Source organism: Gobio gobio, assembly GCF_949357685.1.
Source record: "Gobio gobio genome assembly, chromosome: 7".
In the NCBI taxonomy this organism is placed as follows: Eukaryota; Metazoa; Chordata; class Actinopteri; order Cypriniformes; family Gobionidae; genus Gobio; species Gobio gobio.
In genome coordinates, this window is record NC_137103.1 from 17,266,654 (window position 1) to 17,280,916 (window position 14,263).

A 14,263-nucleotide genomic window follows, 5' to 3' on the forward strand; every position below is an offset into this window, starting at 1 on the left:
GTGCATCATCTCGAGGAGAAATTGACACATGAGTGACACACACACATAAAGAAACTCAGTTAAACATACTGCGGTAAAAATTCAAAATGTGGAGTTTTTATAACTTGATACAGTTAAGCAAAATCACACGACCAAGAATGCTGTTTTCCTAAGCAGGCTAACATCTCGATTAAAAACGTGACACTGATTTCATACAACAGTCCAGTTAACAAATAGTTAATATTAAGTCACTTATATTTTAGAAGTAACATTGTTTGAAATTATTTTCACTGCTAAAATAGAACAAAAAGAGTCAAAGATCACAGCAGAACCATAGTGTAGCAACCCTGAATCCCAATGTGCATACTATCCGCCCTATATAGTATTGAATATTACTAATGTCTTTAGGATGGATAGAATGCACATTGAGACGCAGGCTCAGCCTTGATTTCGTTACTGAATGATTCAGCATTCTGACGAATCGTTTGAGTCAAAGATTCAATGACCCATTCATAAATACCTGCCTCATTCTTGAATGAATCAGCCATTGGAATGAATCGTTTGAATGAATGACTCACTTAAAGGGTTAGTTCACCCAAAAATGAAAATTCTGTCATTAATTACTCACCCTTATGTCGTTCGAGACCCGTAAGACCTCCGTTCATATTCGGAACACAAATGAAGATATTTTTGTTGAAAGCTGATGGCTGAGAAAGGCTTCAGATAGGCCTCCATTGGCATTCAGTACACTTATACTCCCAAGACCGATAAAAGGCACTTAAAATGTCGTTACAAAGTCCATCTCACCACAGTGACTCTACAATAATCTTACGATGCGACGACAATAGTTTTTGTGCGCAAAAAAAAAATCAAAATAATACCTTTATCCAGCTTGTTATTGCCTTCCGCGTGTGCCTCCACGACGCTTGCACGAGAATATGACGTAGCGCCGGGGTTCGGGATTCCATGAAATGCACACTCTAACCCCATTTTGAGCACTACGCCGAGACCTAAAGCACGATCAATGTAGAATCCAACAGCTGAGATACGCGCGTCTTCCTCTGATTGTAAACAGTTCACTTCTGGGTCATCTGTCCGAACGCCGGATCTGCGTCATATTCTCGCGCATGCGTCGTGGAGGCACACACGGAAGGCAGTAACAAGTTGGAAAAAGGTGTTATTTTGATTTTTTTTGCACACAAAAACTATTGTCGTCGCATCGTAAGATTATTGTAGAGTCACTGTGGTGAGATGGACTTTGTAACGATGTTTTGAGTGCCTTTTATCCGTCTTGGGAGTATAAGTGTACTGAATGCCAATGGAGGCCTATCAGAAGCCTTTCTCAGCCATCAGCTTTCAACAAAAATATCTTCATTTGTGTTCCGAATATGAACGGAGATCTTACGGGTCTCGAACGACGTGAGGGTGAGTAATTAATGACAGAATTTTCATTTTTGGGTGAACTAACCCTTTAAGACAGTTACTTGACGCCATCTACTGGTGGTTTACTTTTAATTTCTTAAAATTTCTTACAATCCAATAAAATTATTGAATGCAGTTGTAATTTTTTCATTGTAAATTTGTAAATTATTTAGTTTGATTGGTAACAAACTCAAATCTATCACACATATGCAGATTCAAGTATGTCAAAGCTCCAATATTCTGAAAGGTTATTGCTTCAGAAATTTTACACCACAAAAAATCTTTCTTCCAACAAGCAACTGTTTTACTCGTACAAGTGAATGACAAGGCTTAATGTCGAGCCCTGTATGTAGTCTTAATGGGCCGCGTTTCAGTCACCATTTTATATTGTCTGACAACAAAAACAGAAAAATATATAGATGAAACAATTTTATTGGGATTTTGGCTGTATTAAAATATACGTATAATGGGAGCATAAAGGGTAGCAGCAGAGAAGCAAACAAATCTAAAGGGCTGACACTTGGCAGAATGTGAATGCAAATATTCGAATTGCCGTGTAACGTCATCTATCGACATTTAGCGACATATATATGGCATAAAAAAAATTGTCATTAAAAAGGCATTCAATTAGATTTGATGAAACCTGCAGAAACCCTGTTTAAGCTTTTGGTCACAGCCTGTGTGTTGAGGTAAGTTGGAGCTAAATTCTGCAGGACAGTGGCCCTCCGGAGCATGTTTGGACACCCCTGGTGTAAAGTGTTCGGTGCACACACAAGCAGCTCTTGGTCTGTTTTCAGTGGCTCAGTTCACAGTAAATAGCCTGTAGCCTGTTTGCTTGTCATCTCTGCACCTGGGTCTCCTGTTTTCTGAGTTCATTAAACAACCGTGGTGATTTGGATTAGTAAATAGTGTCAAGCAAACAACTGTGGTAAATTGAATTAATCAACAAACACGGTAGCAGTATGTAGCAGTAAATGAAGAGATGTCACACCGATCACAAGTTCAGTATGGAGTACCGCAGAGCTCAGTGTTAGGACCGTTGCTTTTCACCCTGTACATGCTACCACTGGGAGATATCATTAGGAAGCATGGCGTTAGTTTTTATTGTTATGCTGACGATACTCGGCTCTATATTTCTTCACGCCCTGAAGAAATGTACCAATTCACAAGATTAACGAAAAATTGGATGACCAGTAATTTCCTGCAACTCAATTCAGAAAAAAAAATATTTTTAATTATTGGACAAAAAAGCTCCACAAGTAGTAACCTAGAATACTGTCTAACACTTGATGGCTGCTCTGTCAAGTCCTCGTCGTCAGTGAGGAACCTGGGTGTGCGTTTCAAAGCCACATTTCTAGCATCTGTAAAATTGCATTCTACCATCTTAAAAATATATCTACATTATGGCACATGCTCTCAATGCAACATGCTGAACAGTTAGTTCATGCGTTCATGACCTCAAGGTTAGATTATTGTAATGCTCTACTGGGTGGTTGCCCTGCTCGCTTAATAAACAAACTCCAGCTGGTCCAAAACGCAGCAGCTCGAGTTCTTACTAGAACCAGGAAGTATGACCATATTAGCCCAGTTCTGTCAACACTGCACTGGCTCCCTATTAAACATCGCATACATTTTAAAATCTTGCTTATTACTTACAAAGCACTAAATGGTTTAGCTCCCCAGTACTTGAGCGAGCTCTTAACACATTATACTCCATAACGTCTACTGTGGTCTCAAAATTCTGGCCAGTTAATAATACCTAGAATATCAAAATCAACAGCAGGCGGTCGATCCTTTTCCTATTTAGCACCTAAACTCTGGAACAGTCTTCCTAGTATTGTTCGGGAAGCAGACACACTCTGTCAGTTTAAATCTAGACTAAAAACGCATCTTTTTACTATGGCATACACATAAAACACTTTTTTCAATTAAATGATTGTTAGGCTGATTGTTCAGAATATCATAAAATGCACATATGTAGATCATGGAAATAAAAATTTTCTCGGGGGAGCCGAACACCCCTAACTACCTCACATTTGGGACTTCAGTGATTATAAATCTGCCTACATTGTATGATTAAGGGATGTACAATAATCATGCAGAATAAGGCATTAATATTTGCTTTATAAGTAGTAATAAACAGCCAATATCCTAATATGCATACTAATAAGCTATTAGTTAATAGTGAGAATTGGACCCTAAACTAAAGTGCTACCATTTTTTTCATACCCTCACCAGGGGCTGAGCCCCCCTAAAATGAAAATCCTAGAATTGCCCCTGCGTCCCATTACATTTCATGGAGAGGGTGGGGTTTATGACCTATACTGGGACCAACCACCTGGGGACGATCGAGAGCAACAGGAGTTTAAAAGTATTTATGTATGACCACTGGTGTTCACTAGAAACACGAGTGGTAACTCATAAATGAAAAAACAAGGCACTCAAGTGGTTAAAGATAAAAAGTCTAAAGATTATTAATAATTATTATTAATTAATATAATAATAATAAAAAAATCTGTTTTTCATCAAAACATTATAGCCTATAACCCTGAACATGTGTTAATTGCACTTGCTCAGGGCCAAATAAACTATATCTAGGATAAAATACTTTTCAAATCCAAACACATTGGTAAAAGGAAACAAAATAGAGAAGAGAAAACCATGTTTAGTACAGTCTTTTTGTGTCAAGCACATATACTTCCTGTATCGTATGCAGGTGACTAGCAGCAACTTTTTTTCTGAGAATATCCCCCAGTTCCCTCCCTCCCTATGCTTATAAAAAAAAATGACAAAGTAAATGAAACGCCATGCACTATTTTTCACAGTTAAGAGGTGTTGGAGATATATTTATATTTAGTTTAAGTAAAACTGTCCGTTACAGGAATCGCTAAAAAAGCAAGAAAAAAAAGTTGGTAAAGTAGCACCTCTAACAGACCACATCCTGTTATGAATTTTTCATACCTCTGTGGTTTGGAGCTCTGTCACTCATGTCATCTCAGTCTTTCCAAGTCTGCACTTAACTTTCATTTCACACACTCACTACAGATCAATCATTTTTATGCTTTAATGATTTAAAGTTCTCATCTGAACTAATCTGCGATCAGGACTGAATTACTTCTTAAAAAGTAGAAATGAAGAGTTATTTTTATAGATTTTCTATGGGCCAGGGCCAACAAGAAAAAATCACAGAAAGCTTGCAAGCAAAATGATTTGTTATGGTTATTTGTCATTTACTTGTTGGAACATATACATATTTTACACAAACATATTCTCATACACCCCCGAACACACGTAACATTTATTTCTATGCTTCTCTGTTTCAATCAACAATTCAGGGTTACCTTCAAATGTTGCCATGGGTTTTCTCCGGGTGCAGCCGGTGCACCGGTTTCAGTATACTATGCAGTATAGGTGGATTGGAGACACTAAATTGTGTGTGTCTTTGTGTGACCACTGTGATGGAAAGCCCATCCATCCAGGGTAATTCACCATCTGTGTCCCAAGACACTGGGTTAGACACCAGCATCCCCACAACTACAGAGGAAAAGCGGTTTTGGAGAATGGATGGATCCTTGCAACGCAACATCCCCATTTAAATCTATGGGTTCAGAGTATTCTAGTACTAGTTATTATTCAGGTAGCTTACATTCTTTTCCGCTTCTTCCAAAATCTGAATGAGAAAACTGACTTCAGAAGAAGGTGCTATACACACTTTTGCAGCCCTTGCGGAAATACAAAAAATTTAACTTGCGTTGTGTTACAGTCTGACACATTTTGGAGCGCAGCAAGGCACATACTTTACATTAAGAACTTATATGCCCTAACCACTGAGCAACCACACCTCAATTGCATGCTACAGCAGACTTTGAGATCTTGATTAGTTAGAGATCAAGTGAGAAATAGGAAACATTCATAAGCTTGCATGACTAAAGTTTAAACCGTGCACAATTCTAAATATTTTGCTCAAGTGATGTCATCCAGCTCAGTTCAAAGTCATAATGCTTTGTCATAATTGACAGAAAATGATACAGAGATTGCCATCATGCAGTCCGTAATGCTCATGTGAGACTCGACTCCTGTTTTTATCAACACTTAAAGCAGGAAAGTCATGAAATGCCATGAGGCATGAATTCTAGAACATCTTGAGACCAGAAGAGTTCAAAGTGGATTAATCTGATCAACAGTCAATGAAGGTATGAACAAGGTTCAGCTGCCTTCCTCTTCCTCTACGGAGTGATTCAATCCAGGTATGAACTTCAGAAGGTGCTTGCGGACGCTACCTCTTCTGCCTCTCCTTGGCAGGGTCCCAAACATGGATGAAGATGAATTTTCCCAGCTCGGGGAGAGTGAACTGTTACTGCTGGTCAGGCTAATGCTGCGTGTTCTTATCAGGGGTCTCAACGCTCCCCCCTCCAGCTGGAAAAAGCCACCATTTGGCTCAGTTGGGCTTAATGGACTTGAGTCATCAAATACTGGTGACATGAAGGCGCCATCCTCACTATCATCTGTCATTATGCTGCGGCAACTGCTGTCACTGGAAAAACGTTGCCCAGAGTGGCCCATTGGAGATGAAAGAGACATCATAGAGTCAAAAGACAGATGCTGTGCGCTTTCATTCAGATTACCTAGAAAACAGACACAGATACCTGTAATCCTAATGGCACTTAATCATTCAACATCCGCAAAAACATCAGCCTGTTGAGTAGGGACAAAATGAGGGTTTCCTAAAAACTTTGTTAAAACAGCGTTTGCTAACAGCTTCACAACTTAAGATAAAGCAGGGACTTATGCACAACTATGACAACGCATACATCAATTATCATGAAGGAAACCACCATAATAAGAACAAATGGTATATATAACATTTTAAACCTTTATTTCTGCAATATTTATGTAAATTCAGTGATTATTTTGTCTTGTGGGACATATGTAAATATTTATTATGCTGGGGTGTAAACTTAACTGTATAAATAACAATTTAGATTTTTTGGGGGGGTTTTATTAAAAATGTTGCATTTTTAACCTAAGACTTTAGATGTTATTTTTTTTATTTTAATTAAAAGGTTAGTTTACCCAAAAATGAAAATTCTGCCATCACAGAACAGAAGCTCAACTATACTTTCTTTACGATTGAGAATCATTGGTTCTTGCGGAAACTCAAAGAATGAACCTCATTGGATCCCGCACGTCAAGCGAACATGCTTGAGGTTCCCCAAAACTGATGTGTCATTGTCGCATGTTTATGTGTGAATAAATAAAAGCCTAATGAACTCTGTTCATCATATAAAGTGATTGTGTTTCTTCAGAAAACAATAAACCATTCAATTAATATGGATTAGTTTTACAATCTCTTTATGAACATTTTGTAGCGTCAAAGTGGTAGTTGCGTAAACTGTCAATGGAGAGACAGAAATCTCTTTTTTCTGTTGTTTCAAAGATGAACGAAAGTCTTACAGGTTAGAAATGTCATGAGGGTGAGTAAATTATGACAGAATTTACATTTTTGGGTAAACTAACCTTTTAAGACCATGAGAAACAAAAACTTTTGATAAATAATGAGATCCACTACAGTAAATTATCATGTTGAAATGGACAAAAAGTTTACATGCCAATATAATCTTTTCATTAAACATTAAAGGGATAGTTCACCCAAAAATGAAAATTAGCCCATAATTTACTCACCCTCAAGTCATCCTAGGTGTATATGACATTCTTTCAGACTAATAAAATCTGAGTTATATTACAAAAGTCCAGGCTAATCCAAGCATTAGAATTGGATTCATTGTTGCTCTGTTTTTGAAGTCCATAAAAAGTGCACCTGCCCATCAAATAACATGCTCCACGCGGGTGTTAATAAAGGCCTTCTAAGGCGAATCGATGTGTTTGTGTAAGAAAAATATCGATATTTAAAAATGTATCAAGTAAACTTTCGACCAACCGCTTTCCCTGTTCAATTTATGGAAAAATTGTTGAAAGTTACCCTGCTGATCGAAAGACTAACGCGACCAGGTACGCTCGTCATGACGTCACGTTCGCATCTTGAGTTTCACTTTCAACATTCAACACTTTTCCATGGAATGCGGTCGGTCGAAAGTTTACTTGATAAAGTTATAAATATGAATATTTTTCTTACACAAACGCATTGATTCGCTTCAGAAGGCCTTATTAACACCCCGGAGCCGCGTGGAGCACGTTATTTGACGGACAGATGCACTTTTTATGGACTTCAAAAACAGAGTAACTATGAATCAAATTCTAATGCTTGGATTAGCCTGGACTTTTGTAATATAACTCCGATTTTATTCGTCGAAAGAAGAATGTCATATACACCTAGGATGACTTGGGGGTGAGTAAATGATGGGCTAATTTTCATTTTTGGGTGAACTATCCCTTTAAGCTTTTGAATGAAAACGATCTCCATAACTTTCTATAAACCTAATTTAAAGCTGAATTATTCAAATACATTTGGAACTCTCTCAGGGAGATAAATGCCTAGAGATTAAACTAAATTGAGTAGTGTAGTTTAGTTTTTTTTTTTTCTCACCTCGAGTAAGACGCTTTTCCTGAAGTGTGAGAGTTTGCAGTTCCACCCATTTCTCACGAAGAGTTTGCTGTGCCGAAGGAAAGCACAGAAACAAGATCAGCATCTATGAGTCACTGTGGTAAATGTGTATGTACAGTATGTCGATCAGCATTAGATGCCTCAGCATTCATGGAAACACACACTACATTATATATAATTCAGGCTGCCTCAGTGATGCCTTCAGAGTAAGGTTGCTGAGTAAGGCTTTCTGTACATGTGGTAAACACACACAAACACACAATAATATGCATAAATACACACCTTAAGGTAGCGCATCTTTTTCTCTAATTCAATTCTCTTCACAACACTCCCACTGACTGTCTCCAACCTTCACACACATAAGAGGAGAGACAGACAGTGGTTCAAATTAATACATGATGGTCAAAGGGTCTTTTTTATGATTATGTAATATACACATATTGTTTCAATTGTTGGTTGCTAGGGTGTTCCGAACAAGTCCTTATTCATATGAAGTTCTGGATGGTTGTTAGGTTGTTATACAGTCCAAGTCAAAAGAGTCCTTGTCAAAAGGTGCAGTCTCTTCTTCTTCATTACTTTCTAGAGTGGTGAATTACCGGGGGGGTCTTCTTTTGGTGCCCCCTCAGCACTTAGTGGGAACGACGGCGCTGAGTACCATTATTACTTGGATTAGTCAGGAGATTTTTTTATTTAACTCTGATTGTATTAGTCTAAAATGTAGAATGTCATATAAACCTAGGATGGCTTGAGGGTGACTAAATCATGGGGTAATTTTCATTTTTGGGTGTAGCTAGAAGGTTGTAAGCTTTCCGTAAAGTAATGCACAGTCACATAATATGATGTTTTAACTCATCAATAGCAGCCTACAAATTTGCGAGCCGAAGTTGTGTTGAAACATCATGAATTTGTTTGTCCTGTTAAGGTAGATTCTAACTTTTGTTTAATGTTTTTATATGTAAATAACTGTTTTTGGGGCAATAAATAAAGACTGAAAAAAACAAGACATTACATTTACATTAATTATAATGATTTGACATGTACACAGAGCAATTTGCTGCAGAATCACTAACAAATCTTTATGCACATAATGTTCTCTCTCTTAAAATGTTTAGTATAAAAAATATATATAGTGCATACATTGTAACTTAATGTTCCTTCACGTCAGAACTATACTGAGTTGTAACTTAAGCAAAGCCGGTGCACATGTTCCCAGGTCTCCCTTTTGTTTCCATCCATTTTATCATCCATAAGTCTAGTCACTCAGTAGCACACATCTTCTTAACACGCTTCATTATTTGTGGTATTCATGACCGTAGCACAAACAAGTATCATTCTGATACTTATACTCACTTCAGCATGTTAGTGGAGTCTCGAATCAACTCAATAATATGCTGGTGAGTAGAACCCTCAATACTGACTCCATTTACTGACAATATGATGTCACCTATCAAAGAGAGAGAATTTTCAAATAAAATTAGACTATAACATTCATTATTACAAAGAGCTGGCAACCATACCACCACACACACACAATTTAATATTCATCTTTCATTTAAAGGGGCTATATGCAACTTTTCCCCCAAAATAAACGTAACAATAGCCTTTTTATTTTACCATTTATGACTCAAACATCTCTTGATGAGCATACTGACACCTTGACCGCTCACAGTGGGTGCACCTATAATCCTGTATCCTATTTTTCCTATTTTCTGTCGGGTCGGATTTTTCACGCGCTGTCTGCGGATGTGACGTCAAGCGCGTTCATGTTAAATGTTTCAGATCACTCTGCCACCACCGCTAGTCAGCAAGTAGCCTACACTCGCAAGCAGTGCAATGGATTTAGCGAATACACAGAAGAGACCTCCTTGCAGCAGATGACTTGTGAAGTGTGCATGTACGAGCGTGCGCTGCGAGAGCGAGCAGAAAGGAAGAGCAGTTCTGTTTTTTGGCCACAGGTTTCAGTCGCGAGTTTAAATTTCAAAAAACGCATATAGCCCCTTTAACCTTCTTAATTGCATGTCTAAAGGTGAAATTAATATTTTAGTGTTATTGTTGTCTCTATCAGTAGATTGATGTTTGCTTGCTTGTTTGTGACACTAGCAAAATGTATGATGTATTATTTGTTATACAAGTATCTTTTTGTATATTATTTTGCATATCTATATTACTCGTATATTCATTTACAGTGTTGTTACTTAAGCCTACTTTGATTTAATTATGTTGCACAAAATGCCAACCCGTTCTCACTCCCAAGGCGTTCAAATCTGAAGCATGGTCAAGTGCCTTCCCAATCACAGTGAAGACGCTAAAGGTACGCCTAGGCGTCACTATATCGACGCGGAAGGTACTCCAAGGTACGCGCAAGAAACCTTTGGCATCATACACAGATGCATTGGGCATGGGAACGTTATTGTCATGATGAAATTATATTTGGTTATGATTTTACCATTATGACATGTTGGAGTGTGATTCTCAATTTAATCAGGCAGCATAATTTTATTTACATTTATTTTATTTATGCTATTTAGACTCGTTTGAACATGTAACCCAACCCCATCCCATCCCTGAACCTACCCATTTGTGTATTATATGATATAAAATACAGGATATAACAGGCAGATACGACTGTGTGCGCAATTTATTCAAAAAGTACAAATATTCTAAGTGTCCCGAAGCCAAAAGATTGATTTGTGTGAAGAAAATCCCCAAAAGCGATCAGTGTATCCATCCGCCGAAGATCATGCACACATTCAAATTTCAAAAATTGCCGCCCAAAGAAACATTACGTCAGCTTTGATAGTGAAATTGCTTTGGCTCTCGTATGCCTCATAACCAATTGTGTCATTACGTCAGCTTTGATTGTAAAATGTCATTGGCTCTCGTGTGTCTTGTGACCGACTGCGTCCTGCTAAAGAGTCTGATGTATCATTTGAATGAGATATGACTGACTGAGCAGTGGGCTCATCATTTCAGCGTTTAAAACATAAAGATTAACTCTCTTCTTTACATGAAGATATCGTATGACTTCAGAAGACTTGGAATGCAACACAAGTTAATACTTTTATACTCTTTTTGCAATAAATACCTGTGATTGTACTTTATTTCCCTGCGATATGTTTTATATTGTTTTGAGAAGTGGGTAAGTTTAGGGTTGGAGTTGGGTTAGTTGCTCCAAAATATAAAAGTAGCCTATAAATCTTCATAAAATCATGTCTGCTTAATGCAAAAAATTAAATGCGTCTCTATCTGACGCATTGGGCAAACAACTGAAATCAATGGAGTACCTTTTGCGTCGATATAGTGTCCCTAGGGGTACCTTTAACGTCTTCATTGCACTTGACCATGCTTCAGATTTTGATGCCTTGCGAGTGAGAATGGGTTGAAAATGCAGACACAGATCTACTTCTTTACTGTTTCTTTGATTTAACCACTGGTGATATGGAGATAATAAAACAGTAAAACCTAATGGACTAAAAATAGAATGAGATGCCTGCAAAATTCTCCAAATGCAATGCACTCAAATTACTACAATGCTCAGCGCTGCAGCCTTTTGTGCAATGGGAGTAGTGAATTTAATGCTATTATCAACACTTTGATGATTGGTTAATCATCTGTAATCATAAAAACAAGTTCTATATGTGTTCAACTTGAGTCTTAAAGAAAAGCCTTAAACGGACTGTTTAAATCAGTTGGTAAAAAACAAGGTAGAACATTTCAAAATTCTGATGAAAATATTTGATGTAATATTTGTGTTTGATGTAAATATCTTATTAACATTATAAGTGGACCTCAGGACAAAGTGTACTCCATTGAATTGAAATTGACAGGTTTATAACATGAAATAACAGTCCATAAAGACCAAAGAGAGCAACATATCAGCTGTGTTAAATGTAGATTATGTTTAGCATGGTGAGAAAATGCCATGTAAACAAGGTCAGGTCAAATGGGTGGAGTGAGTAACACTCTGAGAAGAGGAAGCGGAAAACCTGCTCACCAGCAGTCAAACCTGCAGTTTCGGCTGCACTGCCATCCTGCACAGTGCACACAAATGTGCACATCTCCACCATACTACTGTTCTTCACCTTTAGACCATATGTCTGCACAGAAAGACACACACCCAAAGTACCGTTACTGAAATTATCATTAAAAAACATTTTAGCCTGTTCTAAAAAATGTATCTGATTAATTAGGTCACGCTAAATGTCTGAAGTCAGATACAAAATATCAAAGGAAGTAGCATTTAGGGGCCATAAAAATGCATTTATTGCAGTGTGAAGCATTGCTTAAAACATATAACATACCTGGACTTCAAATCCAAAGGCTTCATTGTCTTGTTTCTCCAATATAACCACTGTTCTGTGCAAAACAGGAGAAATGTGCACCTAATGTTTGCATGAGAGACATCAGACATTCACAGTGAATCAGTAAATCAGTCTTACCTCTGAGGATCAGTGTAATCTACCAGAGATGTTGAGTGTGTTCTGTGCAGCTGCAAAATAATAATTCTCAGATTAATTTAATGTGATTAATCAGATTAATCTAAAAGCATTTAAAACTGCAAAAATCTTGTAGAAATTGTTATTTTGCTGGAATGCATGTGAAATATATCTATTCGATCCTGAATAGTTGATCCAGCTTTCAAAAGTGTTTTAAACTGAAAAATGACAAAAAATCTAATAATATTCAATTAGGATATGTTGACAAAATGGATTAGGACAGATTAGTATGTTAGACAAGTTGTTAATTTATATAATTATAAACTCTCAGTATTCATGTTGCCACGAAAACAGATATTAAGATTCCATCACTGTATCTTGATTGTCTGACCTGACTGCGTGATAATGTCCCGCCTTTGATTTCTTCAGTGTTCAAACTTTTGGCACTGTTGAAAGAGCGTCGTCGCCACAGTATGCTTTTCTTCTTTTGAGGGCTGTCGATTATGTAGCTGTCCAGGCTGCTCAGCTGTTTTAAAGGTGCTTTAAAGTTCTTATTGGATGTCATCATGCTTCTTTATTCATAGAACCACAGTAAAAAACTGCAGGCTTCAGTGTGACCTGTCTGTAGTATACACAGCGGATATGCCCACGTCACGTGAGTATCAGGAACTAAAGGCATCGAAAATGTGTGTGGGGGTGTGTTGACCATCTTTTATGGTTCCTTTTTTTCCCCCATCTATTCTTTCACTTTTTTCATCTTCATAGTGTGCTGTGGACAGAAATGGTGCATCTGCCTATTGTTGTTTCCTTTTTTAACTTTAAGCTAGAGAATTTTGCAGTAGTCTGAGAACAAACATGCATGTTTGAGCCACAGTCTTGTCAAATCTGTCTCATATGTATCCACATCTGCATAGCTTTTACTTCTCTCCATCTTTCTGTGAACAATCACTTGTTTTGTGGTCTACACAGGACTTTTTTGAAAGCTAGCATAGTAAGAAACAGATGAGATGAGACCCTCAACACAAACAACCCGATTCACTGAGGTTTATAGGTTCTGAAATGACGCTGGATTAATTTTAGATTTGAGTCTAGAAAGCAATATGTCGTGTGAAAAAATATGCTCTAAAGTGGTGGGGTAAATTTTACCCAAATTCGGTACATATTCTTACACTGGACATTTTGGTTTGTTTTTTTCAATCACCAGCGCTGAATTTGTAAATACTCCTAATAGGGTCTCCATGCATTCTCACCAAATGTTGTATCATATTTCATGTCATGCAGACATGAAAATATTCTTCACATTTTCTTTTAATATATGACATGACAGCCTAGACAGAAGGTCTTCGTAGGCCAACTTTGATTTGGGAAAGATTTTGTTTTGTTCTAGAAAATCAAACCCAGCTTGCTTGTGCCATTTTCAACTAGTATCTCAAACTTTGTGCTTAGTACTACAATTATAAATCAAGATTTTCCATTCGATTGATGGCTGTAGTGAATGGTTTATTTACACAAATGTTGGCGTTCAAGGCAATGGCTATTTTAGAAAATAGCATGTCCAGATGCAGTTTAAGAATTTATTAAGAATTTATTATTAACAAAACATCAGAGGCAAATCCAGACAGAAAAAAAAACATAAGGTTCCAGGCAATGATCAACGTAGCTAACACAAATACATGACGTAGCTGCAACGTAATCTGCTGACTAAACTTTTGTCGTGGTGATGTTACTAGTTATGTTGTGGCAACTGGAAAAGTGAAATTCCCGGATACGTTGTCACAACGTAACTTTATAACGTTGCCAGTTAGTAACTGCAACGTTGTGGCAACGTCACGGATCAATAGTTGTGTGTTGGTAATCAGTTGGT

The 14,263-nt window shown here is 37.4% G+C and overlaps 1 protein-coding gene across 1 annotated transcript; it reads right to left on the reverse strand.

Annotated features, from left to right (window-relative positions):
- Window positions 1-4,221: 4,221 nt before the first annotated feature.
- Window positions 4,222-13,063, reverse strand: cytip (cytohesin 1 interacting protein). Its single transcript, XM_079821899.1, has 8 exons — window positions 12,791-13,063; window positions 12,403-12,452; window positions 12,265-12,319; window positions 11,958-12,060; window positions 9,314-9,407; window positions 8,246-8,312; window positions 7,946-8,012; window positions 4,222-6,026 (listed from the first exon to the last, which is right to left on the reverse strand). The coding sequence occupies exons 1-8, from the start codon at window positions 12,965-12,967 to the stop codon at window positions 5,608-5,610; spliced, it is 1,032 nt and encodes a 343-aa protein (XP_079678025.1). The 5' UTR covers window positions 12,968-13,063; the 3' UTR covers window positions 4,222-5,607.
- Between the last annotated feature and the right edge of the window lie 1,200 nt (window positions 13,064-14,263).